This window comes from Babylonia areolata, chromosome 22 (assembly GCF_041734735.1).
Source record: "Babylonia areolata isolate BAREFJ2019XMU chromosome 22, ASM4173473v1, whole genome shotgun sequence".
Classification (NCBI taxonomy): domain Eukaryota; kingdom Metazoa; phylum Mollusca; class Gastropoda; order Neogastropoda; family Buccinidae; genus Babylonia; species Babylonia areolata.
This window is the reverse complement of record NC_134897.1, coordinates 36,612,414-36,640,086: the sequence shown is the minus strand read 5'-3', so window position 1 is coordinate 36,640,086 and position 27,673 is coordinate 36,612,414. Positions and strand designations below refer to the sequence as shown.

General features: G+C 43.9%; 1 protein-coding gene across 2 annotated transcripts in view; it reads right to left on the bottom strand.

Annotated features, from left to right (window-relative positions):
* Positions 1-394: 394 nt before the first annotated feature.
* The window catches only part of LOC143297213 (lachesin-like), a 474,686-nt gene continuing 447,407 nt past the window's right edge, over positions 395-27,673 (bottom strand). Inside the window, exons 3-8 of one of the 2 annotated variants that reach the window (XM_076609424.1) lie at positions 13,419-13,629; positions 10,218-10,262; positions 7,424-7,456; positions 5,414-5,704; positions 3,482-3,505; positions 395-2,211 (exon numbers count right to left, since the gene is read on the bottom strand). In XM_076609424.1, coding sequence (XP_076465539.1) covers positions 2,087-2,211; positions 3,482-3,505; positions 5,414-5,704; positions 7,424-7,456; positions 10,218-10,262; positions 13,419-13,629 — 729 coding nt within the window. In that variant the 3' untranslated portion in view covers positions 395-2,086. The remainder of the gene's footprint in view (positions 2,212-3,481; positions 3,506-5,413; positions 5,705-7,423; positions 7,457-10,217; positions 10,263-13,418; positions 13,630-27,673) is intronic. The other variant, XM_076609426.1, reaches the window with a different exon arrangement.

Below are 27,673 nucleotides of genomic sequence, written 5' to 3'. Positions count from 1 at the left end.
TTTTTTCTCTTTTGCACATATGCTCACGTGTATGTGTGTGAGCGCGCGCGAACGTGCACGCGATTGACTGGATAGACTGTATGGTATGCTTATCGTAACACAGGCGTTACGCGTTCGTCATGTCGAGACCAGTGTCTTCCTCGGCGTCTGAAAGTTGCTGAAAGCAAATAACGCTCACTTCACGATTCAAAGAGGAGGAGGAAAGAGAAAATAGCATAAATCAATGAATACGTGTTCATACTCTTCCTCCCTCCTTGTACATACGCGCACCAATTTGCGTACACATGTAGGCAAGTACATACCCCGCACCCCCACGCACCCACACACGCGCGCCCGCACATACACGCGCGCGTACACGTCAACAGAAATCACACGGGGCTTGGTGCACGTCGATTCTGGACAACAAATGAATCTTGTAGTGAAAATCAAAACGCAGTACTTCAGACTGATTTCGTCAAGTGGGAGTGACTTCCAAGAACCCGGTAATGCTGCCCATGACTGCGACCTGTAGGGACACAGTCCAGTAGAAATGTACGTGTTCACGGGATGCAAAGGGGTGATGGACTTTGATCATCCACGAACATGGGTCACAGCCATGTTTTTGGTATTCGTCAATAAAGAAAACAGCTTATCTAGTCGAAAAAACAAACAAAAAAGCTGTGAATTAGTGGAAACCTGTTTTGACACACGGAATGGAAAGCGAGAGGTAGAAAGAGCTGGCTTTCTATTTAAATTATCCGGCGAGACATCGATTCCTTGACACGGTTAATCTTTTTAAAAACTTTTCTCATAATGCTTGCATCACCTTCGAGAGGGATCGGAAAGTATTCGAAGAGGAACTACCCCATTTAGGTAGACTATGCGTATCTTCAAAAACGGGTAGGAATTATTAAATCGTTGCGAGTACAGTGTTTCGTGGACTTAGATGCGTTTGTTTGCATCCTCCATATGTAATCTGACATGGGACCTTCACGTAGCTTTCTCTCACCACTTTGCGGGCGTGGGTTTTTGCCCTGTTCTGTCGACGACAATCTCTCGAATGTTCCCCGCAGGGACTGGCGTCAGTCCAAATCTTAAGTGGACTTTTGATCATCCGCGATGCAATATTTTGTCTTTAATTAGGTTTTGTCCTCCGCGCCCTTTGTTGAAGAGTTTTCACACACACACACACACGCACGCACGCACACACACACACACACCGGCACCTTCCGTAAACAGATCAAGTGTAGAAACATTTGTTCAAGAGGTCATTCGTATTCTGCAGGGACTGGAAGGTCCCCGATTCCATCGGTTAGTTCACGTCTTTTCTTTTTTCGCTGGCGTTCGAACCTGAAACTCTCTGAGGCACTTCTACTCGTCATCGATAATTCAAGTAAAAGAGACAAAAAGAAAGTTTGCATTAATAGAATGACTGACCAATATGATGAGCAGTTTGGTTTAACAGAACATGTGCAGTCATATCTCACACAAAAGTGCATATTTGTGTCTTTTGACACTTCTGTCCTGATAATTATGCGATGTAGAATCGACGTCGCTGAAGTAACCAAATCGTAAACAACACACTCAACATTGATGTTTAGCAATGCTTCGTGTTGTATATTGATCGCTTCTGTTGGCACTGTTTCTTTGTATCATCCACGGAGAAGGAAGTTATTATTTTTCCGTCGGGTGCAAAGTGACGAGAACCGAAGGCCCGATCAGAAACAACTCGAGATAGCTGGGTGTTGACAGTGTACCATTTCATCGACACCACTTCAGTATCGTTGTTCAAGAGACGTCACTATTTAACTCATAAGTTCCCACGCTCATAAAACCATCGTTTTCTTGTTTGTGCATAATGTAAGCGTAGCACATCTGCCACACTCCACTCGTGATCAGTCCCCGTGCGATATAAACCATTGTCAGAATTCCATCTTCTGACAACACCAGGCCCTTGAGCCCTCAGTCAGAAAGGCAAGGGATAGAGACAGACAGCTGGAACTGCAGGATCCGATCCCTGAAGCGCACACAGCCTGGACGGTGACTTGGCTGTAATGGAACTGTACCTCTTGTTACCACCCCCCATGCATGACGACACTGTTCTTCGCTAGTGGACCTGGGTGACGTAGTAGCACGTGACGAGGAGGGCGATGACGTAGCGGGAATGTGACGTGGTGGACAGGCGTCCCTGCCCCGAGTCCAGGGTGGAGTTGCTGCTGGTGGCGGACGTCCCTGGACAGAAAGCAGACACCTCAAATTGTGATGTACCGAGGGAAAACATGTGCACAGCAACTGTTCTTTTGCCGGGCCAACAGCAAAGTGAGAGCTGTATGATCAATGGTTTCTCAATTGCAATGGGAAGTCATTTACAGCTTAGTCTTTTTGTGAAGGACTTTGACTCTAGAACTTGGCAAGATTGCACTGACTCTTAGTGCTGCAGCCTTGGGGGCTAGCTGGCCTTTGGGAACCATCCTAACGCCGACTATCCTGAAACCCTCTTGGCCGAGAGAGTTGGGGGGGGGGGGTGTAACTTTCGCAAGACACTCTCTACTATAATCAAATTCTAGCCCAGACAGTCGGGACAGCAGTCGCCTCTTCTGCTTTTCTGATGGTCATTGTTGGACACACATGACTGTCACACTGTTCTTTGCTTATTTAGAGACTCGTGTTGCTGTTAGGATACTTGACTTTCCCTTTCGCTTCGTCAAATCCATGCTGTATCAAGTCTAATAATAATAATAATGGTACTTATATAGCGCTGAATCTTGTGCATGAACAAATCTAAACGCTTTCGCACCAGTCATTCTCACGCACGCATAACTCTAAAACTGGAGAAATTAAAGACATGGAAGAGGCGGGGAAGGGAGGCTATTTTGGGAAGAGGTGGGTTTTAAGGCGAGACTTGACGAAGCGAAAGAGGAAGTTCATTCCAATTGCAAGGTCCAGAGACAGAAGAACGGCGGCTAACAGTCGAGAGTTTGAATCTGGGTATGCGTAAGTGGAGTGGATCCGAAGCTGATCGTAGTGAGCGAGATGGAGTGTAGAGGTGAAGGCAGCCACAGAGATAGGAAGGGGCTGATTTGTGAATACATTTGTAGCATAGAGTGCTGATCTTGTACTTTATTCGGTGTGAGACAGGGAGCCAGTGGAGATGTTGCAAAAGAGGAGTGGTGTGCTCAGATCTTTTCTTTCTGAGGACGAGTTGGGCAGCAGCCCTTAAAACCTTTCTCTTTTTTTTCCAGATACCTCCTTCATACCCTTCCCTTTTTCTGTCGATAGTCCTATCTACACGTATGCATAAATCCAGCCGTATATGAATGTATTTGTTATAAGTATTACTAGTACTGGTACTCAACTAGTATTTATTAAATAAGCATTACTGTAACATTGAACTGAATTAAAGCAACACTTTGTTTTTGTTCTAAAGCAGCAGCCCACCCCTACTTCCCCGACTCCCACCCGTAAGACACACAGACACAAAAATGATTCTGGAAGGACTTACCACGTCTGACATTTGTTGATCCCGCTGCAACAGAAAAAATGCGTTGTAAATGGTGCACGTAACATACACGATCACATTATGTACACAACATTACAGGAGAGAGAGATGGGAAGGGGGTGGAAGCAACAAGCGAGCAAGCGACACACACGCACACACACACACAAATATATATATATATAAAGGGACATTATTACCCGAGAATATTAAAGAAAAGATACCGAATCCATCAGCCTACTATACAAGATTAACAACCTCTACTTTCTTCCGTATAAAACTTGATGCGCTGAAGACAAAGTATAGTAAAAATGTTACATGCATCTGTGGTAAGCAGTTCAGCTTGCATCATTGTTTGTTTCACTGTCAGCAGTTGCCCAAGTATTTCAAAGAGAATAATTATTCTGCAGATGATTTTTGGAAAGTTATTTCTGACGAGGTTCTTATTGTCGAACCTTCACAGGCATTAGTTCATAGCCCTATTTCTACATTCCTTTAAAGTACTTCAGAACTGTGTTAATGGTTTCTGATTGTTATTATTATTGAATTGCTATTGTTCAATGTAGTTGCATGTTAGTTATGCATTTTTTGGTTGTTTTCTAGTTTTCTACCTCTTCTGTTTTCCTCTTCCCTGCCCCCCCCCCCCCCCCCCGCCCCCCCCCCCCACCACCCTCCCCCTTAAAAAAAATAAAATTAATCGTCTAATACCACTCATAGTGAAAAGACACTAAACTAAAGAACGAGAGAGAGAGAGAGAGAAGAGGGGGGCGGGGGTGGTGGTGGGCGGTAGAAAGAGCTCCACGAAAATAATTATAAGCAGCTGAATTGACTAACGTTTGCATTTCCATGGAAACGGGTCACTAATGCGTTTGTATGCGAGGTGGTGGGTTCACGAAACCGCACTGTTTGCGGCTGAATTATAATATCACCAGTTTGAGTCCTAAATGAAGAGTGCTGAGCGGAGGGTTGGGAGTGATTTTGTGTGTGTGTGTGTGTGTGTTTTATTCAGTGTGTAAACTGCTTCTCATAAAACGTCCTGTGCATTCCAATACGGAGATACAGCTTTCTGCTATAAACAGATTTCATTCAAGTTGCCACAGTCGGAGCAACCCCAGAAGGAAGAAATTTACGTTATAAGGTATGAGTCATTCGGATGAGACGATAAGCTGAGCTGGTCCCGTGTGCAGCATGCACTTAGCGCACGTAAAAGAACCCACGGCAACAAAAGGGTTGTTCCCGGCAAAATTCTGTAGAAAAATCCACTTCGATAGGAAAAACAAAAAAAACTGCACGAAGGGTGGCCCTGTAGTGTAGCAACGCGCTCTCCCTGGGGACAGCAGCCCGGATTTCACACAGAGAAATCTCTTGTGACAAAAAAGAAATACCATAACAACATATACAATGAGAGTAAAGAGTGAAGTCGTATAGTGAGCTGGCGAGAGACTGGGAGAAATACAGGGTAGGAATCAAAGATGAATATGTGAATATTTGAAATAAGTACAATTAAAATAAAATTACTTCATTTATTATTGGCTTAGTAAGTTAAAAAAAGAAAGAAAAAAAGTCGTTCATTGGACGTGTTAAGTGAAAATATACTGTTGTGAATACTACTTTCTTATGTTTGATTAAAGGAGTATATTCGATAACAAAAAAATTGAAAACAAAACAAAAACAGAACTGGATGCACATGTACACATCAATAAGAAACCACTTTTTTAAAAAGTTTTATTTTTTTATTTAACCATTATAGTCAACTCTTTCCCATCTTTTCCTCTCTCCCTCCCTATATATATATATCTCTCTCTCGCCATCACCACCGCCCCCGACACATACACCAACCAACTTAACCCTTCCCTCACCCCCCCTAACCCCCCCCCCCCCGCCCCCCCATCCCCGTCATCCCCTGGCCCCCATCACCCCCCCCCCCCCTTCACTCACCGTTGAGCACGTGCACCTTGAGGCTGGTCACCCCGAGGTTGCTGCTCCGGCAGACGTAGGTGCCCGCGTCGCGCATGTCGCTGTAGCGTTTGTCCAGGACGCTGACGAGGGTCCTGGTGTTGTGCACGCGGAACTTGTCGATGGTGATGTGGCGCCAGCCGTCGGCGGTGATCTTGATGCCGTCCTTGAACCAGTCCAGGTTCTCTGGGGGGCCCCGGGCGCCCGAGGCGTTGCAGATGAGGTGGATGGAGTCTCCTTTCTCCACGAACTTGGTGCCCTCCATGAAGATGGCTGTGGTGTTGGTGGGAGCGTGGAGGGTGTGGGGTTGGGTTGGGTTGGGTTGGGAGGGAGGGAGGGATAAAGAATTGGGATGAGAGGGGTTGGGGGGGTGGGGGGGGGGAAGGGGGTTGGCGTTCGGAGAAGGTAGGGGACAAGAATAATGTAAACAGTTTTAAGTGGTTGTGGATCTTAATTGCAGTCAAAGAGCACAGAGGCAAACACCAGTAACGATCACTCCTGTCTGTCTATCTGTCTCTCTTTCTCTATCTGTCTCTCTCGTGTTACATGTCTGTCAGAAAGTGTATGTGTGCTTGCCTGAAATAACGAGTGTGCGTGCCTGAAATCTGATCAAATGACACAGGAAACCGAATGATGAGCCGTCAGTCGGCTCTAATCAGGCTGGGCAGCCTGTTGTGCAAATGACTTCCCGTGTTTCGTAAAGCGCTTAGAGCTTAGTCTCCGACCGAGGATAGGCGCTGTATATACGTATCCATCTCTCTCTCTCTCTCTCTATTTCCCGAGTCGATAGCCTATGTTTGCTTTGTTCACACACTTGTTTGATTTATTATATATATATATATATATATTTTTTTTTTTTTTTTTTTAATTTACAGGAATGCTTATCAGTAGCTTTTTATCGTGAAAAATAGCTTGGTGTGATAACAGTGCCATGCCAAGGCTGTCGTAGAACAGATGAAGCAATACGCATACAAAGCGACCAAAAAAAAAAAAAAATTAATGTAGTTGTAGTTCCTATTTCATGCGCCAAGAAATAATCCCAGTGATAAAACACTGGCGGGAAAGTAGAAGAAAAGGGAAGATGTGGTGGTGGTGGTGGTCGTGGGCGGCACTTTTGAACAAGACGTGAAAAAAAAAAATCAACGGGCTTTCTCCTCCATTTATCCTCCTCTCCTTTCTCTCTCTCTGTCCTCTTCCCCCAGTCTTTCCCTTTCCTGGTCGTTAACCCAAGTTGGACACTGGCGCTGGCGAATGTCAAACGATCTCCAATAAGGTTAATGAACAAAGGCCTTCCCCCGAAAAATTTATGGCCCCCAAACTGTTGGTAGTTTGTTTTTTTTGTAGTTTTTTTTAACAGTAAAGCCAGTGTGTTCGACTCCACGGTCTGAAGATTGGTATGGTTCTGAAGATTGGTATGGTTGTTTTCAAGTATGAGGGTGTGTGTGTGTGTGTGTGTGTGTGTGCAGTCGATACTGTCCGCTATTATCACCTCCTCTTTATCTCAGATATTAATTTTGTTTTGTTTGTTTGATCGTGTTTTCTTGTGTGTGTGTTTTTTTTTTTGCAGTAATGAAGTGATTCGAGAGAATTCAATGGGGGAGGTGGTGAGATTTGTACAGCGTTCATTTATTCGTTTATAGTCTGTTCATCTAAGATGATGATTTTCGACTGCTTTGGATTGCTCCGAGACAGATGACTGTAATTGTTGTTGGTGGCAGTATGTGTAGTAATCGTGATGCACACACACACACACACACGCACGCACGCGTGCACACACACACACGCGTGCACACACACACACGCGCGCGTGCACGCACACACACGCGCGCGTGCACGCACAGACAGAAAGGCACTCGCACACACGCACGCACGCACGCACGCACACGCACGCACGCACGCACGCATACACACGAATACACACGAATGCACGCGCGCACACACACACACGCACATACACACGCACACACACACGCATACACACAATTTACTCACCCGGTTTGCTATGTACAGGTGGGGGAGGTTGAACTGCAATAAAACAGAACGCAAAAAGGGAAATAAATCATTGAGCTGTGCCTGAAGAAAGAAGACGAAGACGAAGAAGAAGAAGAAGAAGAAGAAGAAAAACAAGAGAGGCAAGGCCTTCAAGACTCACTTGTGATAAATTAAGTCCCCTTGCATTAATTACAGAGTAATGTCCCTTTTTTGCTATCTCCACCAAAACGTTTGCAAAATAAATAAAAATTCCATGCTTAGCAAAAGAAGTTCCCGTTTGAACAAAAAATGATAATAATGACTCTTGTTGTTGTGTCAGAATATCAGATCAAAGTACCAAGTTTAGAGAATACAAAAAATATAAATATAACAGTAAATGCAGTTTGCATATAATTAGGCTTCATTTTTTATTTTTTTGTGCCCATCCCAGAGGTACAATATTGTTTTAAACAAGATGACTGGAAAGAACTGAATTTTTCCTATTTTTATGCCTTTGGGGTTGGGGTTGCCTCAGTTATTTACACTCAGGCTGTTGTGATGTGGATGGGGGTGGGGGGTAGGGGGTAGGGGGGGACGGGGTGGGTGGGTGGGTGGGTGGAATGATTGTCACAGAATAATGTTTCCTGTATCTCTGTTCGTCTCTGTGCCATGATGTCAGTGTCTCCTCTCGCCTTTTGCTCTATTACACAATTTCTAAAGCTCATTTCGTCTTGAAAGAAATGTGCTGGAGGGTTTTAAAAGTTGTTTTTTTTTTAAACGCGCGCACACGCACACACACACGCGCACACATACGTACGTACACACACACACACACACACACACACACACACACACACCCGCAAAACGATATTCAGTTTCATTTGCTTGCTTGCTTCCTGTTTTTGATGAAAATTGAATCGAACCAAATAGCAACAAACAGAATACTGGCAAAACAAAAAAAGATGTTTGCTGTGAAATGTAGAAGGACGACATGCTAGAAATAAAATAAAATGAAATGAAATGGCAAAATAGGAACAAAGAAATAAAAGCTAAATTCCAGTATAGTGAAATTACTTACGATGCGATCTTAAAAGCGGCAGCAGGCCAGTGAACTACTCACAACGCATATTCCGATTAAATGCAAGCGATACACGCACGTTCACTAACTTCACGGAAAATAAAACAACCAAACGTAGCGGAGTTATAGTGACTAGAAACTATAGACACACACCAAAACCAACAGCAGCAGCAGCAACAACAAACAAGAGAGCCAAGGCCTTCAAGACTCACTTGTGATACACTTAAAACAAAATCTAATCGTTAAAATGTGTTCTGTATTTGTTATTATAAAGCTTCGCGTTTAAAAAAAAAAAAAAAAAAAAAAAAAAAGTCCTAACCAGATTCGAATTAAGTCCCCTAGCATTAATTAGAGTATTTTCCCTTTTTTACAACTGCACCAAAACGTTTGCAAAATAAATAAAACTTCCATGCTTAGCAAAAGAAGTTCCTGTTTGAACAAAAAATGATAATAATGACTGCTCTTGTTGTTGGGTCAGAATATCAGATCAAAGTGCCAAGTTTAGAGAATACAAAAAAAATATAGATATAACAGTAAATGCAGTTTCCATATAATTAGGCTTCATTTTTTTTTTTTTTTGTGCCCATCCCAGAGGTGCAATATTGTTTTAAACAAGATGACTGGAAAGAACTTAATTTTTCCTATTTCTATGCCTAATTTGGTGTCAGCTGACAAAGTATTTGCAGAGAAAATGTCAATGTTAAAGTTTACCACGGACACACACACACACTCACACAGACAACCGAACACCGGGTTAAAACAGACTCACTTTGTTTACACAAGTGAGTCAAAAATTAACAGAAAGACATAAAAAGCAAGACGAGAGAGAGAGAGATGGCGACACACACACGCGCGCAGTTTTCAGTTTCGGTTTCAGTAGCTCAAGGAGGCGTCACTGCGTTCGGACAAATCCATATACGCTACACCACATCTGCCAAGCAGATGCCTGACCAGCAGCGTAACCCAACGCGCTTAGTCAGGCCTTGAGAGAAAAAAAAAAGGTGAATAAATAATAGATAAGCGTACATAAATAAGTAAAATAAATAAATAAATATGATATAAAAAGGTAATAATAATATAAATAAATAAATAAGCAAATAAATGTAAAACATGAAGACACACATTCACCCACACATGCATAACAGATATGCACCAAAAATGCAGTTTCACAGATATGAAAGCACAGTCAAATACACATAAACGTACATGAGCCCCAACACACACACACACACACACACACATTACCCTGCACCTCCTCTACCCCCCTCCTCATTTCTAGGCTACGTATCGCAGCTTCCACGGCACACACACACACACAGATGAACATTTACTTGTACAAGACCACACACATACGCCCATATCCCCCACATCCAACCCCACACACATATATACAAAGATAGATACATACATATACATTATATATGTACACACGCACACGCACGTTCCAATATCCCGTTGCTCCCACAGTGTAGGCATGCATACACTCACATACCTCATCCTCTCCCCCCCCCCTGCTCCCCCACCTCCCCCTCACACACACACACACACACACACACACACACACGCACGTGCACAGATCTCTCCTGGCACTTGTGTACACTTACACACACACACACACACACATATATTATATATATAGATCGCAAGAAAAACAACAAATAATACAATCTAATACGACACAACACACCAAAAGCACCACCAACAAAACAACACGTGAGTCAAGAGAGTGGGGTATACCTTTTTTGAAGTTGACATATCGGTCTCTCTCTGGTCTTTCAGTCTCTGTACAAACAGCACACAGAAAAGAAACCGATCGAGGAACAACAAAAAAAAACTACAGCAATGAGCAGGACAGATGCTGCAGCTACTACTGATTAGATATCCACGCTAAGTTCTATTCAACGTGGGGTTGGGGGTGGGGGGTGGGGGTGGGGGTAAAAACTCATTGAGGGTGATTTTATAAGTAACTGGTTTGTGATTTCATTTGAAAGCAAAAACGATTTGCTTCGCAGAGGAATCATTGCTTTTTTTTCTGGTTTTAGGGAGACAGTATATCGCAAAGCGCGTGCCCGTGTGTGTGTGTGTGTGTGTGTGTGTGTGTGTGGCGGGAAAGGGGATTCTGGGTGGGGGAGGAAGGGGGATCAGGTGAGGGGGCTTAGGGGTGGATGTGTGTATGGGTGGGGGGTGGTGGGGGGGGGGGACAGTGAGTGAGTGGTGCGTAGATGTCTCGTCTCTTTGTAGGACCTACTCTTCGAAAACTCCTCAAGCGCCAGATCTCCATCGGAGACAGCCAGTCGCCAGGTGACGCGCTGAGTGGTAATTAAGAGTTTCCCCACCCAAGAAATGCTGCAGGCCGCAAGTGAAGATTTCAGGCAGTTCGTAAAGAGTTTCAATGAGTTTTCCGATTTGCCTTGCGACAACAGAGTTAGGAGACGACGGCTTATCCATTTGGACGACATGTCCATCTCGACAATGTCATTTCGTGATGAGTGCTTTAACCCTAGCTATATTATAGAGAGAGAGAGAGAGAGAGAGAGAGAGAGAGAGAGAGAGAGAGAGAGAGAGAGAAACTACTTCTGCGTTGGAAACTCCTTTCTCCCATAAGATGCTGGTGACACTACGCAAGCGCCGGAGGTAGAACTGATCCAGTGCTCTGTTTCCTATACAGCGTCCATGTCTGACAGTCTTTGAGCAGGAGTGTTGATAACAGCTGTCTTCTAGACTGCCAACGTGGTTGTCAGTTTGGTGCAGCGTTCATCCCACACGTTCGTGCCTGAAGCCTGCCCGAAGGAAGCACGTGCCTTATGCCAGTCTTTTGAAAACCTCTTTGTCCATGCTGCAAGGTGAGGAAAAGAAGCTTCCTAGGTTCGTGAAATGATCACCATTGATCAGAATTGTGCCCTGCGGGTTGATGGTCTTTGACTGCTGGTCAGGTCTGGTCCGTTCAGTGCTGTAAGAGCACACAGTCATCTGCAAACAACGGGAATTCCCGCACTGGGGCTCCAGAACTTTGTAGATTTCACAGGTCAAAGAAACTTGTCATCACACCTGTCGCGGACAGTGACCCGTCCCCAGCATTAGTCTGGGAGTGGGCTGTGAACAACATTGTAGTAGACGTGAGGGTGAAGAGGGTAGGAACCAACAGACAACCCTGTTACACGCCGATAGAGACTGGGAAATGGATCCGACACATCACCGCTCTCCACTTAGCGTGCCAGCCTCCATGTTGTCATGTTTGATCCGGAAAAAAAAAGAAAAAAAAAAAAGAGAAAAAATCGGTGGGCAGCAAAGATTGGGCAGATTGTCTCACAAATCATCCTGAAGCTCTCACGCTGTCTTGTTTAATCCAAACACGTTTGCTTTTTTTTTTCCATTTTGTTTTTTTAAGCTCGATTACAGTATATTTGTACATGTTTCTTGTTACGTAGTGGACGTCGCAGTTATCAATTCACAGAACCATCGAGTTTATTGGCCACTAAGAGATTGCTTGTGCTAGAACATTGTTGTCTTTGTACGGTTTACGACTATGCACACTACTTTAGTATGCATATGTTTTCGCGGACCACAATGACCTTGAGTGGGACCTCACTCATCAAGCACACCATAATCTAATGAGAATTTAAGGATAAAGAAATGTAAAAAAACAAACAGGTAAGCCACAGATAGCACGTTCAATGAGACCTGAGATGAACGATGATAACAGTGGTCAAGTGCACAGCACCACCCTTACATAATGAATCCGGATTAAAACAGATCAACACTTCAGTCAGTATTAGAGCAACACATCCCAAGACATCTTATGGATAACTGACTTGTGTCCATTCCATTAGCCGCACGCACACTCAACTCTTGAGCCGCCACGGCAAAACCCACGCACGCCGCATTCCAGCGCACCGCACCTACATTCTTTTATTTTATTTAGTTTAGCCATACGAAAGTGACAGTCAGATGGAAGGCAGTACGTGTTCTACTAGCTTTTCTCAATAGAAGTAAAATATTGTTACTTTTGGGGTCAAATGACATACGGTATCTGCGTAAAAGAACGACAATACATTTGAAGGACCTACCATCAGACAACATACGATAGAACGGAATTGAAAAAAAAAAAAAATAATAAAAACCCCTCAAAAAAGATACTGTTTCGGCTCATAATCGATAAACTAGCACCGTGCAACTTACAAAGACTCTGAATTATTATAATGACTTTCTCCTAAAGAAAAGAGCATGAAAAAAGAAAGTATACGACGCACGCCGCACACACACCACACCACACACACACACACGTCGATTATTTTGTGTAAGCTACACTAAAAGGGGAGAAAGACCTTTCTTTCCTCTCCTTCTCGAATAACTTTCTCGCTGTACAACGAAACTACATCACAAAACAACACAATACACAACACGCACCCGACACGCACACACGCAATCGAAACACACAAAAAACAACACGAAAAAACACGCATGCGCCACGCATACACACGTGTCTAACTTACAAAGAATTATTTTTACAAGTGACCTTTCTCTCCTTAAAAAGCGCGCGCACACACACACACACACTGTCCTTTACTTTTCGTGTACAGACGCTAAAGTGACAACTTCTCTTTCTCTCCCTTCTCTCTCTCTCTCTCTCTCTCTCGCTATCCCTTTCTCGCTGTGTCACACACACACACACACACACACACACACGGCATCGTATTCTTTAAAAATAAATAAATAAATAGATAAATAAATAAAATGTTTAACATCCTTAATGAGAAACATGAGAACAAATGAGAAACATGAGAACAAAGTGGGGTCTGCGGAGAGGAATGGTGGGAAGAGGGGGAGGGGGTGTTCAGAGACGGAGAGAGAGTGGTAAACCGAAAGATAAGGGATGGGGGAGGGGGGGGGGGGGGAGTTGGAGAGAGAGAGAGAGAGAGCGGGCGGGCAGGCACGTACTGTTGACTCTGAGCATGACGTGGTGGATGAGCTTGTGGCGGCTGCTGATCTGGCACTCGTAGACCCCGGCGTCCCGGGGCTGCACGTCCTTGATGCGCAGGTTCCACTCGAGGCGCTCGGGGACGCTCTGGATGGAGTAGCGTTCGTCGTTGACGTACACCAGCTGGCCGATGGTCAGCGGGTTGGGGTCCGAGGCCCGTCGCCAGATGATCTGGGCAACGAGGAGAGACCACACGCACGCACGCACACACGCACACACACACACACACACACACGCGCGCGTTCAAATTCAAGTTTTAATTATCCTTTCACTCCTATTGGAGTATGGAGGATTACTGGAAAAAAAAAAAAATCATGCCCAGAACAAACATTTCCATATACACAACAATGTCACATGAAAGTTGAGAAAACACAAATGTCTTTTAACTCCAAAAGTGTAGCTAGGCAACATTTGCAAATCTAATCATCTTACTTACGGCTAAAATGACTTTTTTTTGCCTCCTTTGAGCATATTAAAAAAATTAAAAACCGATTTTGGAGACAAATATATTTTTTTCTTAGGAACACATCTGTTTCGTAACTGATTATAATTGGGACATTCCATTATAAGATGAAACTCATCCCCAATCACAGACATGTTACAAACCTTACAAAGCCGTAACTCTCGTGGTATGCCTTTTGTGTCTCCCTGTTTCTATTTCCAGCTTATGATTACTACTTCGAAATCTGAAGAAGCTGATAACGTAATAATCAGGCATTTGACTCGTATACTTTTCTCTACCAAATCCACTTTTTGAAATTTCGATAAAACAAACATTTACTACACACACACGCACGCGCACACACACACACACACGTTGAAGGTGCACGTGGTAAACGAATGAAATGTTGTCGTCGTCGTCGTCCTGTAGGGGCCTGCTGCTATTTATTATTGCTGAGGGTGTGTGTGTGTGTTGGTCTTGGTGGTCGGCGAGGCTCTAAGCACCATAATTTGATTTGATTTGATTTTGTAAGGTGCACGTGAGTAAACGAACTATCGTTCTCTAGGGGCGTGCTGCTATTTATTATTGCTGAGGGTGTGTGTGTGTGTGTTGGTCTTGGTGGTCGGCGAGGCTCTAAGCACCATAATTTGATTTGATTTTGTAAGGTGCACGTGAGTAAACGAACTATCGTTCTCTAGGGGCGTGCTGCCATTTATTATTGCTGAGGGTGTGTGTGTGTTGGTCTTGGTGGTCGGCGAGGCTATAAGCACCATAATTTGATTTGATTTTTCTGGGTTGTTAAGTGGAGGGGGATGGGAGAGGGGGGCCCGGGGGGGGCGGAGTGACTCAGAAGGTTGCCCCGTGCCGTGTGTGGGGTCCATGTCACCATCCATTGTCCATTGGGACCACGCACACACACACGCACGCATATATATATATATATATATATCTCACACACACACACACACACACACACACACACACACGCATACTGTGTGTGTGTGTTTGGTGGTGAAGACTTAATCGCCTTGACTTGAGGGGCCAGGTAGGATGTAGGCCCCCATATGGTGCTGTTGTCACAACCGGAGAGGTACAGTAATCTGATGGGTTGCTTGGGGCAAGGGAGGAAATTATGGAAGCCTTGCAAGCGTGGCAGTTGCTTTCCTCTGGGCTGTGGTTTGGTTGCCTTATTACAGGCAGTGAAATCGCATTCAATGTGTTTAAGTCTCGACGCACAAAAACCGACTCTCTGTCTCTCTCTTTCTCTATCTCTGTCTCTATATCGTGGCGACGGAAACAAACCGGTGTATAAAAACATGACTGTGAAGTTCTTCACTTCGACTCACTGAAGGTCAACTGCGTATTAATCCCCTTGTTTAGGACGCTTGTTGCCACGGCAGACTTAGGCGTAGACAAGTTATTTTGTTTAGTATCCCCCCCCCCCCTCCCGCCCCCCCTACCCCCTCCCCCCTCCATCCCTTCTCCCCTGTTTTGTATTTGTATTTCTTTTTTTATCACAACAGATTTCTCTGTGTGAAATTCGGGCTGCTCTCCCCAGGGAGAGCGCGTTGCTGCACTACAGCGCCACCCTTTTTTTTTGTATTTTTTCCTGTGTGCAGTTGTATTTGTTTTTCCTATCGAAGTGGATTTTTCTACAGAATTTTGCCAGGAACAACCCTTTTGTTGCCGTGGGTTCTTTTACGTGCGCTAAGTGCATGCTAGCGCACGGGACCTCGGTTTATCGTCTCATCCGAATGACTAGCGTCCAGACCACCACTCAAGGTCTAGTGGAGGGGGAGAAAATATCGGCGGCTGAGCCGTGATTCGAACCAGCGCGCTCAGATTCTCTCGCTTCCTAGGGGGACGCGTTACTTCTAGGCCATCACTCCCCTGGTGTCGCCTCCGCCGAATTGTCGGCGACCTTGCCATGACATTGACCTGACCTTGAAACTGACCTGACCATGACCACAACACTATCCTTACCTCTCACAAGAAACGTTACGACATTCACCTGACAGTGACAACGACACTGACCTGAGGCTGACATTAACCATGATCACGACATAGAAGCGACACTGACCCGACCAAGACTGACACTGACCTGAACAAGACTATGGCAATGACCTGAGCAAGACTGACACTGACCTGATCAAGACTGACACTGACCTGAGCAAGGCTATGGCAATGACCTGATCAAGACTGACACTGACCTGAACAAGACTATGGCAATGACCTGATCAAGACTGACACTGACCTGAACAAGACTATGGTAATGACCTGACCAGGAGTATGACACTGACCTGATCATGACCCATGACCACGACAAAGGTGTAACCATAAGCACGAGACTGACCTGACAATGGCATTGACTGTGACCTGACCATGACACGAAACTGATCACAGCACTGACCTGAGACACGAGACCATGATTAAGACACGGACGTGACAGTAGGATCTGGCAGATCCTCCCCTCGCTTTAATATCTGCTCCCCCCTTCCGTTCTTTGCATTTCTTTCTTTCCTAGGAGACCGAAATATGACCACCCAGTCCTATGGCGGTGATGGTAGGAAGTTCCAGAAGGGTTTCTGGAGACAATGAAATATAATTGTGACCAAGCGCGCTATGCTTGCTCCAAAACTGCTCACACACACACGAACTACATCAGACGACGTTTTTCCCCTCCTTACCCGCGCCCAGACTTGTGTGACGTCACTCTGCTTACATTATTTTTGTTCTCGCCAGACAGCCTACTCGCGGCTCGTCATTGGCTGAGCGGAAACTTGTGTTTCTGTTCCACCGTAATTAACTAATAACTCTTTTTGTCAGATCAGTAAACTACAAGTATTATATACTAGCGGAATCGTCGCAATTCCATCTTTTGATCTATTCCACTTATGTTTGCCTGCGTTAAACTGATTTAACGCAGTTTGTAATTTTCAGCAATGAGCTCGTTAAAACTGACCCTGTTCAGGTGACTTAAATTATTATAAATTCATCTTAAATAACCAACACTCCATTTGTAGGCGTTGAGCTCTTTCTTTTGCAACTGATCCGACGTAAATCGGTTCAGGAATCGTTTAGAAATATGTCACTGAACACCTTGTAAAAAACAGTTGTCATCGGGTTTACCGTGATTAGTGACGACCTGCTCGCAGCACGTGACGGTCTTTGCAGTCCGCTTAATTAACTTGCATAGATTGGCACAGTGAGTGATGAGTGGTCATTTAATACCTGGTCAGTCATCTGACTGTCAGTGTACTTTCACCAAGTCAGCATCTCTTCAATCACTTTAACTGCGCTATTTAAATGTATTAGAAATGTCATTTGATGTCAGCGTTTGGTCTTCACACATATGCATTATGTTGCTGCGTATCCCAAACCCGAGTGATAGTCTTTTCCATGTAATATGTATACATGTGCTTTATTATTCACTTGTGCCGACATATTGTGCTAATGACATTTATTTGTGTCATTCCAGGCACTGTCTTCTCTTAGTTCTTCTCTTCTTAGTTTTCTCTTTTTTATGTTCTTATAACTATTGTAAATAAAACAATAGAAAAACTAGTTTGTGACTGGACTCTATATGTCCCTGGCCTGTGCGTGGGTTCTTGTCTATCCTTTCATTCAATCAATCATTTAGTTAGTTCTTTTGTGCCGTTCCCTTGAATAGCCACTCGGTCCACGGCTACATGATAATAATAATAATAATGGTATTTATATAGCGCCGAATCTTGTGCACAGACAAATCAAAGCGCTTTCGCACCAGTCATTCACGCGCATGCATAACTCTAAAACTGTAGAAACTGAAGAGGGAGGGAGGCTATTTTGGGAAGAGGTGGGTTTTAAGGTCAGACTTGAAAGAGCTGAGTGTAGAGGCTTGACGAAGCAGAAGAGGAAGTTCATTCTAATTGCAAGGTCCAGAGACAGGGAAAGAACATGAAATCAAAATAACAAAATATCAGTGCCAGTTTCTGGCTGTTATCAAAGTACCAACAGCACACGCGTAAGCCAGCCCACAAATTCTAACTCGCCCATCAAAACTACTGTCTGAACCTCGTGACCCGAAGATAATCGCCTGCCAATATCTGGAATTGTAACCTGTCATGGGGAATTATAGAAACCGCGACTTTTTCATCACGCTCTTTGAGACGCGATTCCCTTTTTTTCCCCTTGTGGCACCCATTTTCCCGCCTCCCTGGAATGTCAGGGTCATGACCCCACCCCCACCTCCACCTTCACTGTGTCAGCATCTCCTACGTTTCTATAGACAGAACACCAAACTATGAGTAATAATCCTTGACTGCTGTGGTGATGGTGTACGAAACTTTCCAGACATGTTTCTTGTGGTTAAAAAAGAAAAGAAAAAAAGAATTATCTGTTCTCATGGTTGACGTGGTAAAAGGAGTTCCGAAAGCGAAACTGGTTCCGTCCATTTCAGATAGCACAAGTTTCATTAAACTTGCTGTTGTCGGCTTATCACTTCTGGCTTCCCCATGGCGTTTCTGGCGTTTTTTTTTTTTCTCTTTTCTCTTTCGTTCTTTTCTGGGGTGTGGAGACGACTGTGAGCTGAAATAACTTGAAAGATGTGGGTGGGTGGATTTGGAAGTAAAACAAAGATTCAGACGATTTGTTCATAAATGGGCCCAGCAACATACTAAACAAAGTATGTCAGTGCATCTTTGTTTTTTTCCTTCGACAAAATGAAGTCAATTAGCAAATGAGAACGAAATGGAAATACCCCCCCCCCAACCCCCCCTCCCCCACTCTCTCTCTCGTTTTCCAGCGCCGCTGCCTTTAATGCCCTCTGGCAAGTCTTCATGGTTTAAAAATACATTAAAATGTCGAGTAAATTTTTAAACTTAAAAAAAAATATATATATATCTCGCTCTGTGGTTCCAAGACGTAAACAGAGAAAGAAGCAGACAGAAACAGAGTGGGGAAAGATGGAGACAGAGAGAGAGAGCGGAACATATAAATCGACAGGCATAGAAAGGAGAGACGGGGGCACATACGGAAACGTAGCCCAGGCAGATATATTATGTCTGGAAATTTTCGTTTCAGATAAAAAGTGCTGACACCCCCACATATTTCTCTCGTTTGGAAATTTTCGTTTCAGATATAAAGTGCTGACACCCCCCAATCTCTTTCCCTCTCTCTGTTATGTAAACACGCATTTCTTTAATTTCTGTTGTGCGTGTTATGTTCACATGATTTTCGCGCCACAGTTAACACACACACACACACACACACACACACACACAAAAAAAAACAAAAACACACACAAAAAACCGATAAAGTAAAAGTAAACACAAACAAAAAAACAAGCAACAAATCAGGTCATCAACTAAGCTGCCTTTCTGTCAACGATCCCGCAGGGACAAGGACTGACAGCGGCATGGCTTCAACAGGGACCCATTGGTATTTTTCCGTTGCCGTCCACGTGGAAAATGGAAGTCCCCTGTTGTTCGGTCCAGCATGACCAGTTTTCTATCAACAGGCAAGATCACGATGGGGTTCGTTTTATTTTATTTTATTATTTTAATTTTTATGTTCGAGGTTGTTTGTCCCCCCCCCCCCCCCCCCCCCGCCTCAAATTGACAGCAACCTCATTTCAAGCCATGACAAATAGTGCTGGCTTTCCCCATCCCCCTCTTTTTGTGTCCCCCCTCCCTCACCCTCCCTCCCTCCCTCCTTCCCTCCGTCCCGTTGAGAGTCTTGTCTTGGATGATTTAAAGAAACAGCGGAAAAGAACGCGGTCAAAATCTCATGCGAGCTGCAGTTGCTTTTGAAATTCAAAATGTGACGGAATAGATTACTTTCACCATGTCGTAATCGAGAAATCCGTAAAGGAAGAATAGAACAAGATTTTTTTTTTTTTTTTTTTTTTTTAACTATCGACTGAATCACCGCATTTTACGGGTTTTTTTTTTTTTCTTTTTTTCATGATTATTAGGCCCTACCGTCCCCGCCCTTTACTCCGTAATGATGTTCAAACACAACATTCACAGTAGTACAAAAACCCAGTTGCCACAATGGAACACATCCCATTTCGTCACAGTGGGACGGCATTCACCGCACTGCATCAAAATGTTTCTTTTTTTTTTATATTAACGGCTTCCCACCGCTGTCCCATCTGTCCACCCACCTTCTGTAGCCCCCACCCCCCCCCCCGACATCAGCATCCTGTGGCATATTCTACAACGTTTACTTTCATTCCAGCTGGTGCCTTGCTGCATAGCTTGGTTCTAACTTTTTGACAGTTGCACGTGACTAAGTGCCTACGTTGACCGAACTACGCCTTTGGTCAGTTCCATACTACACACTACTAGTTAGTAGCGGGTTACGACCATACTAGGCTCTTCCGTCCGAGAAATTGGATCATGGCGCAGGACAACATCCATTAGCCCATCCACATTACAAGACTAGCAGACTTGCAACGCAATTTTTTTCCGTATCTGTATAGACAGCAGGCAAATCAACCAGCGGTTGGTGTGTGTGTTGCACAGGCTGCGTTCTCTCTGGGTATTTAGTGAAAATAGCGACAACATTTAGAACCCCATCACACTTTTTTTTTCAGAAAAGTATTATCGGGTATGACGTTCAACTTTGCGCCATGATATAAATAATGAAAGATGCATGCCCTGACAGTTATTAACCACTCGTCTGTTGTTGACGGGGGAATGTCACATGATGGCGATAAGATTGAAACAGTTGAATGGCCAGATTTTTAGTCAATGTTTTTAGTTTGATTTATTCCCCTCGGCAATACATTACTTTTGCTGACTGAAATCAGCTACACCACCAACACGAACCCAAGTGTAATGTCACTCCAAACTCCATGCCGTACTCTTGTCAACAAGACGCAGCGTTCAAGGGGTTAAAACGGTTCGTTAGTTCTTTGGGCGGTGAACGACCACATGCGCGCGCGCGCGCACACACACACCACTCACTCACACACACACACACACACACACACACACACACACACACACACACACACACACACACACACACACACTCCCCTTCCTCAGTTTACCACCTCATCTTTCATTCAAGCAGACATTAACCACGCTTTGCAGTTCGGTTGTCTGACACCTTTCTACAGCAGAGGCAATTGCATTGTCAGAGGACTGATTCCCAAGCCACCCCCCACACGGTGACTAATGGCCATCTGATATGGAGGACGGTGCGGGCAACTGGGGACACGATGCGAGAAAAGGGGAGTGAGGGGGTGGATGAGGTGGGGTGTGGTTGTTCAGTCATCAGCATGTGGGCAGAATATGCAGCTCTTCTTGATTTATTTTGAATCCGCCCTAAAAGTTAGCATCATCGATCTCTCTCTCTCTCTCTCGCGCGCGAACACACACACACACACACACACACAGAATCGACAACATGAATCATTGCCGACAGATGCTATGTGGAGACTTGAATTTTGGATAATCAAGTTTTCATTTCAATGCTGGGCTAGTATGTGCTGCGTCTCACATGCATGGACGGAGGGAGAGAGACGCGATCGATCCTAAAGTACTGGAAAAAAAAAAAAAAAAAAGAGCAACAAACGCAACGTGAAGTATAAGTGCTGGTGTCACCAGTATGTCTCTTGGCCCGAGGAGAAGTTCTGAAATTATAGTTTGTGCTGTAAACTGATCCTCTTCATTTGTTTCTTTACAGGTCAACTTGATACATTATTGTCACAAGTTGGTACACTATTGTCACAAGATGGTACATTATTGTTGTCGCGCCCCGACCCCTACCTTCTCACACAGAAGGAATCAGGAACTTGAAAGGGTAAATAAAGTTTTATTACACGACAAACAATTGCAAATACAAACAAATGACAATAAAGAAAACCCCCAAACAAAAAAGTATACTGTCACAAATTATGGCATACAGCCCTCATGCAATCAAAGCACACACAGGCACGCGCACACAATCATGATCATACACACACACACAAACGAGAACATTTAAACGTTTAACTGAAGATAAATACTGGCTACTCACATGAAACAACTTGTTCCCCTGGTGGACTTGGCTAGTCAGGAAAACCCGACCTCAACACACACAGGTGTTATACACAACTGGGCAATACATATTGCCACACCTGGAACATCCACATGGATGTTAATCTTGAGAGCTCTACCGTACGTCTGCCTTCCAAAAATCAGTTTTAAAAATTCAGCTGATGCTGCCCTGAGTACAGCTTAATGGAAAAAAATAAAACCCAGCACGTGAAAACCCAAGAAATGACACTATGTGAAACTCAAGCACACAAAAACAACAGGCGTTCGAAGTTTATACATTATACAAATCCATCCACACACATGCACATGAAATAGGAAAAAGATCAAAAGGTAAAAAAAAAAATGTAATCCATATCGCGACAATTGTCACGAGGATTAAAATCTGTGCGTATCTTGAAATAGCACTTGAAGCGTTTTTGGAAGCATTAATGATGAAAAGAAAAAAGGGTCTTAGGAAAGCATTGTAAATGTCAACGATCTTTATCATTTTCGTACGATATTCAATCACGCGCCTGAAATGATGCTGGTAACTTGAGTAATCGTCAGGAAAGTATGTATGAAATTGCGTCATATTACTTCGCATAAGAAGCAGCAAAAAAATAAACGGAGGTATTTATATAGCGCTGGATCTTGTGCAGAGACAAAGCGCTTTCGCACCAGTCATTCACACGCATGCACTAATACTGTAGAAACTAAAGACAAGGAGGGGCAGGCAAGGGAGGCTATTTTGGGAAGAGGTGGGTTTTAAGGCCAGACTTGAAAGAGCTGAGTGTGGAGACTTGATGAAGTGAAAAAGGAAGTTCATTCCAATCGCGCAAGGTCCAGAAAGAACGGCGGCCAACAGTCAAGTGTTTGAATCTGGGTATGCGTAAACAGAGTGGATCCGAGGCCGATCGTAGTGAGCGAGATGGAGTGTAGAGGTGAAGGCAGCCGCAGAGATAGGAAGGGGCAGTTTTGTGATATGTATCTATAACAGAGTGCTGATCTTCTGCAAACGTTTTGGTGCAGATAGTATAAAAGGGAAAGTACTCTGTAATTAATGCTAGGGGACTTAATTCGAATCTGGTTAGGATTTTTTTTTTAACGCGAAGCTTTATAACAACAAATACAGAACACATTTTAACGATTAGATTTTTTTAAAAGTGTATCGCAAGTGAGTCTTGAAGGCCTTGCCTCTGTTGTTTTTTTTTTGTTTTTTTGTTTTTAGTCTGTCCGGACAGGTTCATTCCAAAGACTGAACTCTGGTCGGTGGCATTGAAAAATGGTACCGTTTGAAAAGTTGGCTCTGTCCTTGATTCACGACATCCATGCTTTTTGCAACCATTTTGCAGAGTCTCAGGCTTCGACCTGGAGGAAAAACCCAGTGAACAGTTACTTTGAACAACGCCTCAGAAGAAGAAGATTATTTCATTACTGCCTTGTAAATAGAGCTTCTCCATTTCTGGAACATAGTTTTATTTTCGCAGAGCTTCCACGTATGGACTGGGCTGCAGGCTGACATTCCACAGTGGTCTGACGACACACAGCACTTTCTCCAGACGTGATTTTGTGGAGGTATCTTCAGTCTGTGTTGGAAAGGAGGTGGGAGGGAAAGAAGGGGGTGAATTAAAGGAATTACGGGGGGGTGGGGGGGGGGTGAGGGTTAGGAGAGGGGCAGAGAAACGCGATCAAGGGAGTGAACGTGGGGCGCCATTACAACCCCCCTTTTTCTTGTAAGAGAAATCGAACTGTCTGGATCTAAAGCACTTTCACCAATCTCTTTTCTCGCTTCCTGATGGCTCATCAGGAGTGTGTTTTTTCGACAAACACGGACCCAGAGAAGTCAGGCTAGAATACCACATCTGCCTGCCAGGGCATCTTAAAAAAAGAAAAAAAAGAGGCCCTGGAAATTTGTGGCTGTCTCGGCTCCAGAGAGCAAAACCATTTCCTCTTCACGACTCAAGGAAGGAAGAAGCGTCTGTGAATGGACTGGTTCGTGAATGGGAGATGGGGAGGAGGGTGTGGGTGGGTCGCGATTTAGTCCTCAGATGATAACTGAAGTCTGATGATGTCGGTACAAGTCCAGATGTGTTCTAAATAAGCCCATGTGCACCTATCAAATATACGGTAAATCCTTGTTCATGTCATACCTTTTGGAGACATTTTATTTCATTTGTTTCATAGTTTCCTTAGCTGACCTTTGATATCTTTTTATTTTTCTTTTTCTTTTTTTTCATTTACATTCCACGCCTTTCATTTTTAACCCTGTGTGCTCCGAACATATTTTGTGATGAAACTTATCCAGTCTAGTATTCAATTTACCAGTGACTTAACAATGAGTGCCTACGTGCATATACATGGTGGTGGTGCTGTTTTCTCGTTTTCAACAGAGTGTGCGAATCGTACATGTGATGACGAACATATTCTATAATGTTTTCCATACTGTCTCCTGTTTTTCCTTAGTTGCTTGCTTGCTTGTTTACGTATAAAGAAATGGCCACGCCTATTTCCAGCTCATTTAAAAAAAAAAAGTATCTTCTGGAAACGCACACTGTCCCTTACTCCCATATTTGATTAACTCACTCAGTACGGCCAGTCCTCTCTTCTCCTCTACACGGACCCCTCGGATGTCCAGTGGGTGTCTCAATGACCCAACCTTTAGCTTCCGTCGTCAGAATTGTGGTATTCTTTGTCAACATTTACCATTTCAGTACAAGAGCCTTCCGCTTGCAATATTTTGATGGTGGTAATTGGGGTGAAACGCTGTTAACGTCGTCTCTTTCGCCGTTCGTATGGAGAGAGTTAAAAAAACAAACAAAGCAAAACAAACAACAACCAGAAGAAAAAACAAACATTCATGTGTCTTGGCCCTCTTTATCCCTCTTGGGTTTACCTTTCACAATCTTTTGCAATTAACAAATGAGACCGCAACGGACGGATGTGTCACACACTCTCTTTCCCCCCTTCTCTCTTCTGTCTCCCCTTTCTCTCTCTGTCTGAAATCTCAGTCTCCCTCCCTCCCCCCCAATCTCTCCTCCTCTCTCTCTCTCTTTTCCCTTCTGTCTCTTCTCTGTCTGAAATCTCAATCTCCCCCCCCCCCCGAATCTCTCTCTCTCTCTTCTCCCCTCTGTCTCTTCTCAGTCTGAAATCCCAATCTCCCTCCCTCTCTCTCTCTCTCTCTCTCTCTCTCTCTCTCTCTCTCTCTCTCTCTCTCTCATTATTCCTTCTTTTCCGGTAAAACCCTCTCTTCTTAATCCGATGCCAATTCTTTCCCTCAGGCACTGCCTTTTGCGTGTCTTTCAGTGCATTAAACAAACCAAGTGGAAAAAAAACAAACAAGTTTTTCAATCTCCTTTCGAAGAAAATAAATGTGTGGGTGTGGGTGTGGGTGTGTGTGCGTGTCGGTGTGTGTGTGTGTGCGCGCGCGCAACGTAAAACAGTGTCAGTTTTTCTCTATGATCTCCTCCTCCCCCCCCCCCACCCCCCTAATTTCCACAAGTAAACGGCATGAAAATGCAGAATCCCAAGTCACATGCCTGTTCCATTACGACTGGATCAACTACTTTAAACGAGTTCATACCGTCACAAGGATGAATAAAGCGCAAAGTATGTAGGTTTACAGACCAAGATAGACATGCAATATGTATGTTTTCCAAGACGTGAAAACCAGAATCCATTTCTCATTCTCTTTTCTGTCTTGTGTAATCCGCCCCGCCCGTAGTTCTGTTCACCCTTTTCTCTCTCAAGTCATTGCAATGACCAAAGTTCGTTTCACGATTCTATCGCCGCATGAAATCCAAACAAACGGATGTAAACGAAAGATAATGGATGGTATGAATGAAAGAATGAATGGGTGAGTACTCAAATAGCTAATCGAGCAGCCGACTGACTAATGCACTTCCTTTGCGTTAGCTGTGCTTGACTATGTATGTATACATATGTATGTGTACATAACTACATGCATGTATATGAATGTGTATTGTGTGTGCGTGCGTTTATGTACGTTTGTGCCTGCCTATGTGTGCGTATGTGTTAGGGTAGCTTTTAGATACACATGTATTGTTAAAGTGTGTGTGTGTGTGTGTGTGTGTGTGTGTGTGTGTGTGTGTGTGTGTAACATAGATGTAATGTTTTATGTTAACAAAGCGTTTTTGTAAAGCACCTAGAGCAGATTTCTGGATAGTGTGCTATATAAGTATCCATTATTATTATTATTATTACTAATTAACGAACTAAATAAGAAACTGCCTGACTGTGAGTGACTTATTGACTGACTAAAATACACATTATTAATTTTTTTTTCATTATCAAGTTACTAGGAAACTGAGTAAATGAATAACTGACTACAAAAATACACATTAATATAAAACACTTTTCCCATCAGTTCCAAGGAAATGAACGGCATCGTCGTAGCTTAACCATCAGTATTGTTTCCTTTTCCGCTGTTGTTGCTGCTGCTGCTGCAGAAAATGAAATCCCCGTTGTTTGTTTCGGTGTGGCCCATCTTCCATCAACTAGCCAGATCACGAAGCGGCTTTTTTTTTTTTTTTTTTTTTTTTTTTCTTTTTTTTTTTTTTTTCTTTTTAATTGTGGGGGGGAAAATCGTTTCTCAGTTCGACAGCAACCTCATTTCAAGACTTGACAAATATTGTTGGCTTCCCTCACCTCAACCCCCCCCCCCCCCCACCTCTCATGCCCCCCACCCAATACCCCCATTCCATAGCCCCCGTCCTCAGCATTCCTTCCCTTTTATTCTCCACCCTCACTCCCCCATCCCTACACACACACATCCGCCTCTCTCCCTTTCCGTTCTTTCCTTCCCTTTCCATTCTCTCCCCGCTAGTCATGATGGCGTCATACTGAATGATGCTTATAAAAAAAGAAGAAAATACATAAAAAAATTAAAAAAATAAAAAAAAAAACGCGGAAAGATAAATACGCGCGTTCAACTGAAATAGCTCGCTCGATTTTCTAATGGGAAGTAGTTTTTTAATATTTCTAAAAAAATATTTTTCGTGGAGTAAAATTCAACATAGCCAATTCGAAAGGTAGTGGCTGGTTTTCTTCAATTCGTCTTCATTACTTGGAAGAGAGAGAGAGAGAGAGAGAGAGAGAGAGAGAGAGAGAGAGGGGGGGGGAGAGAGAGAGAGAGGGGGGGAGAGGGAGAGAGGGGGGAGAGAGAGAGAGAGAGGGGGGAGAGGGAGAGAGGGGGGGAGAGAGAGAGAGAGAGAGAGAGAGGGAGGGGGGGGAGAGAGAGAGAGAGAGGGGAGAGAGAGAGAGAGAGAGGGGAGAGAGAGATAGAGAGAGGGGAGAGATTAAATGCTGACCATCACACACAACACTCCGTGTTGCATCTAACTTCCACAAGAAAGTTCAATCGCCGCGCGACTGCTGCTACCTACTAGACAGAGGCGTCAGAACAGAATCTGATCGTATCACACTGCTGCCTGAAGTGCCGCATTCTTCTGAAGGAATGAGGCTGGAAAACCCCCTGGAGACAAATACTCTCGGACCGCCAGGGAGTGGCTGTAAAACCAGATTCAGGGACCAGTTCTGAGAACTGATACAATCGTAGCTATAAACAGACTTTTTTTATATATATATATATTTTTTTTTTGTCCTTTATTGTCAGTTGTTCGCAGACAGTCTGTAGATTGCTGAGAGGCAATATTTCTACCCCCCCCCCTCCCCCTTACTCCTGTGCACATTCAGTGAATGGTTATACCGTATTCTTTTGTATTGCATTGTGTTGTATTGTGTTGCATTG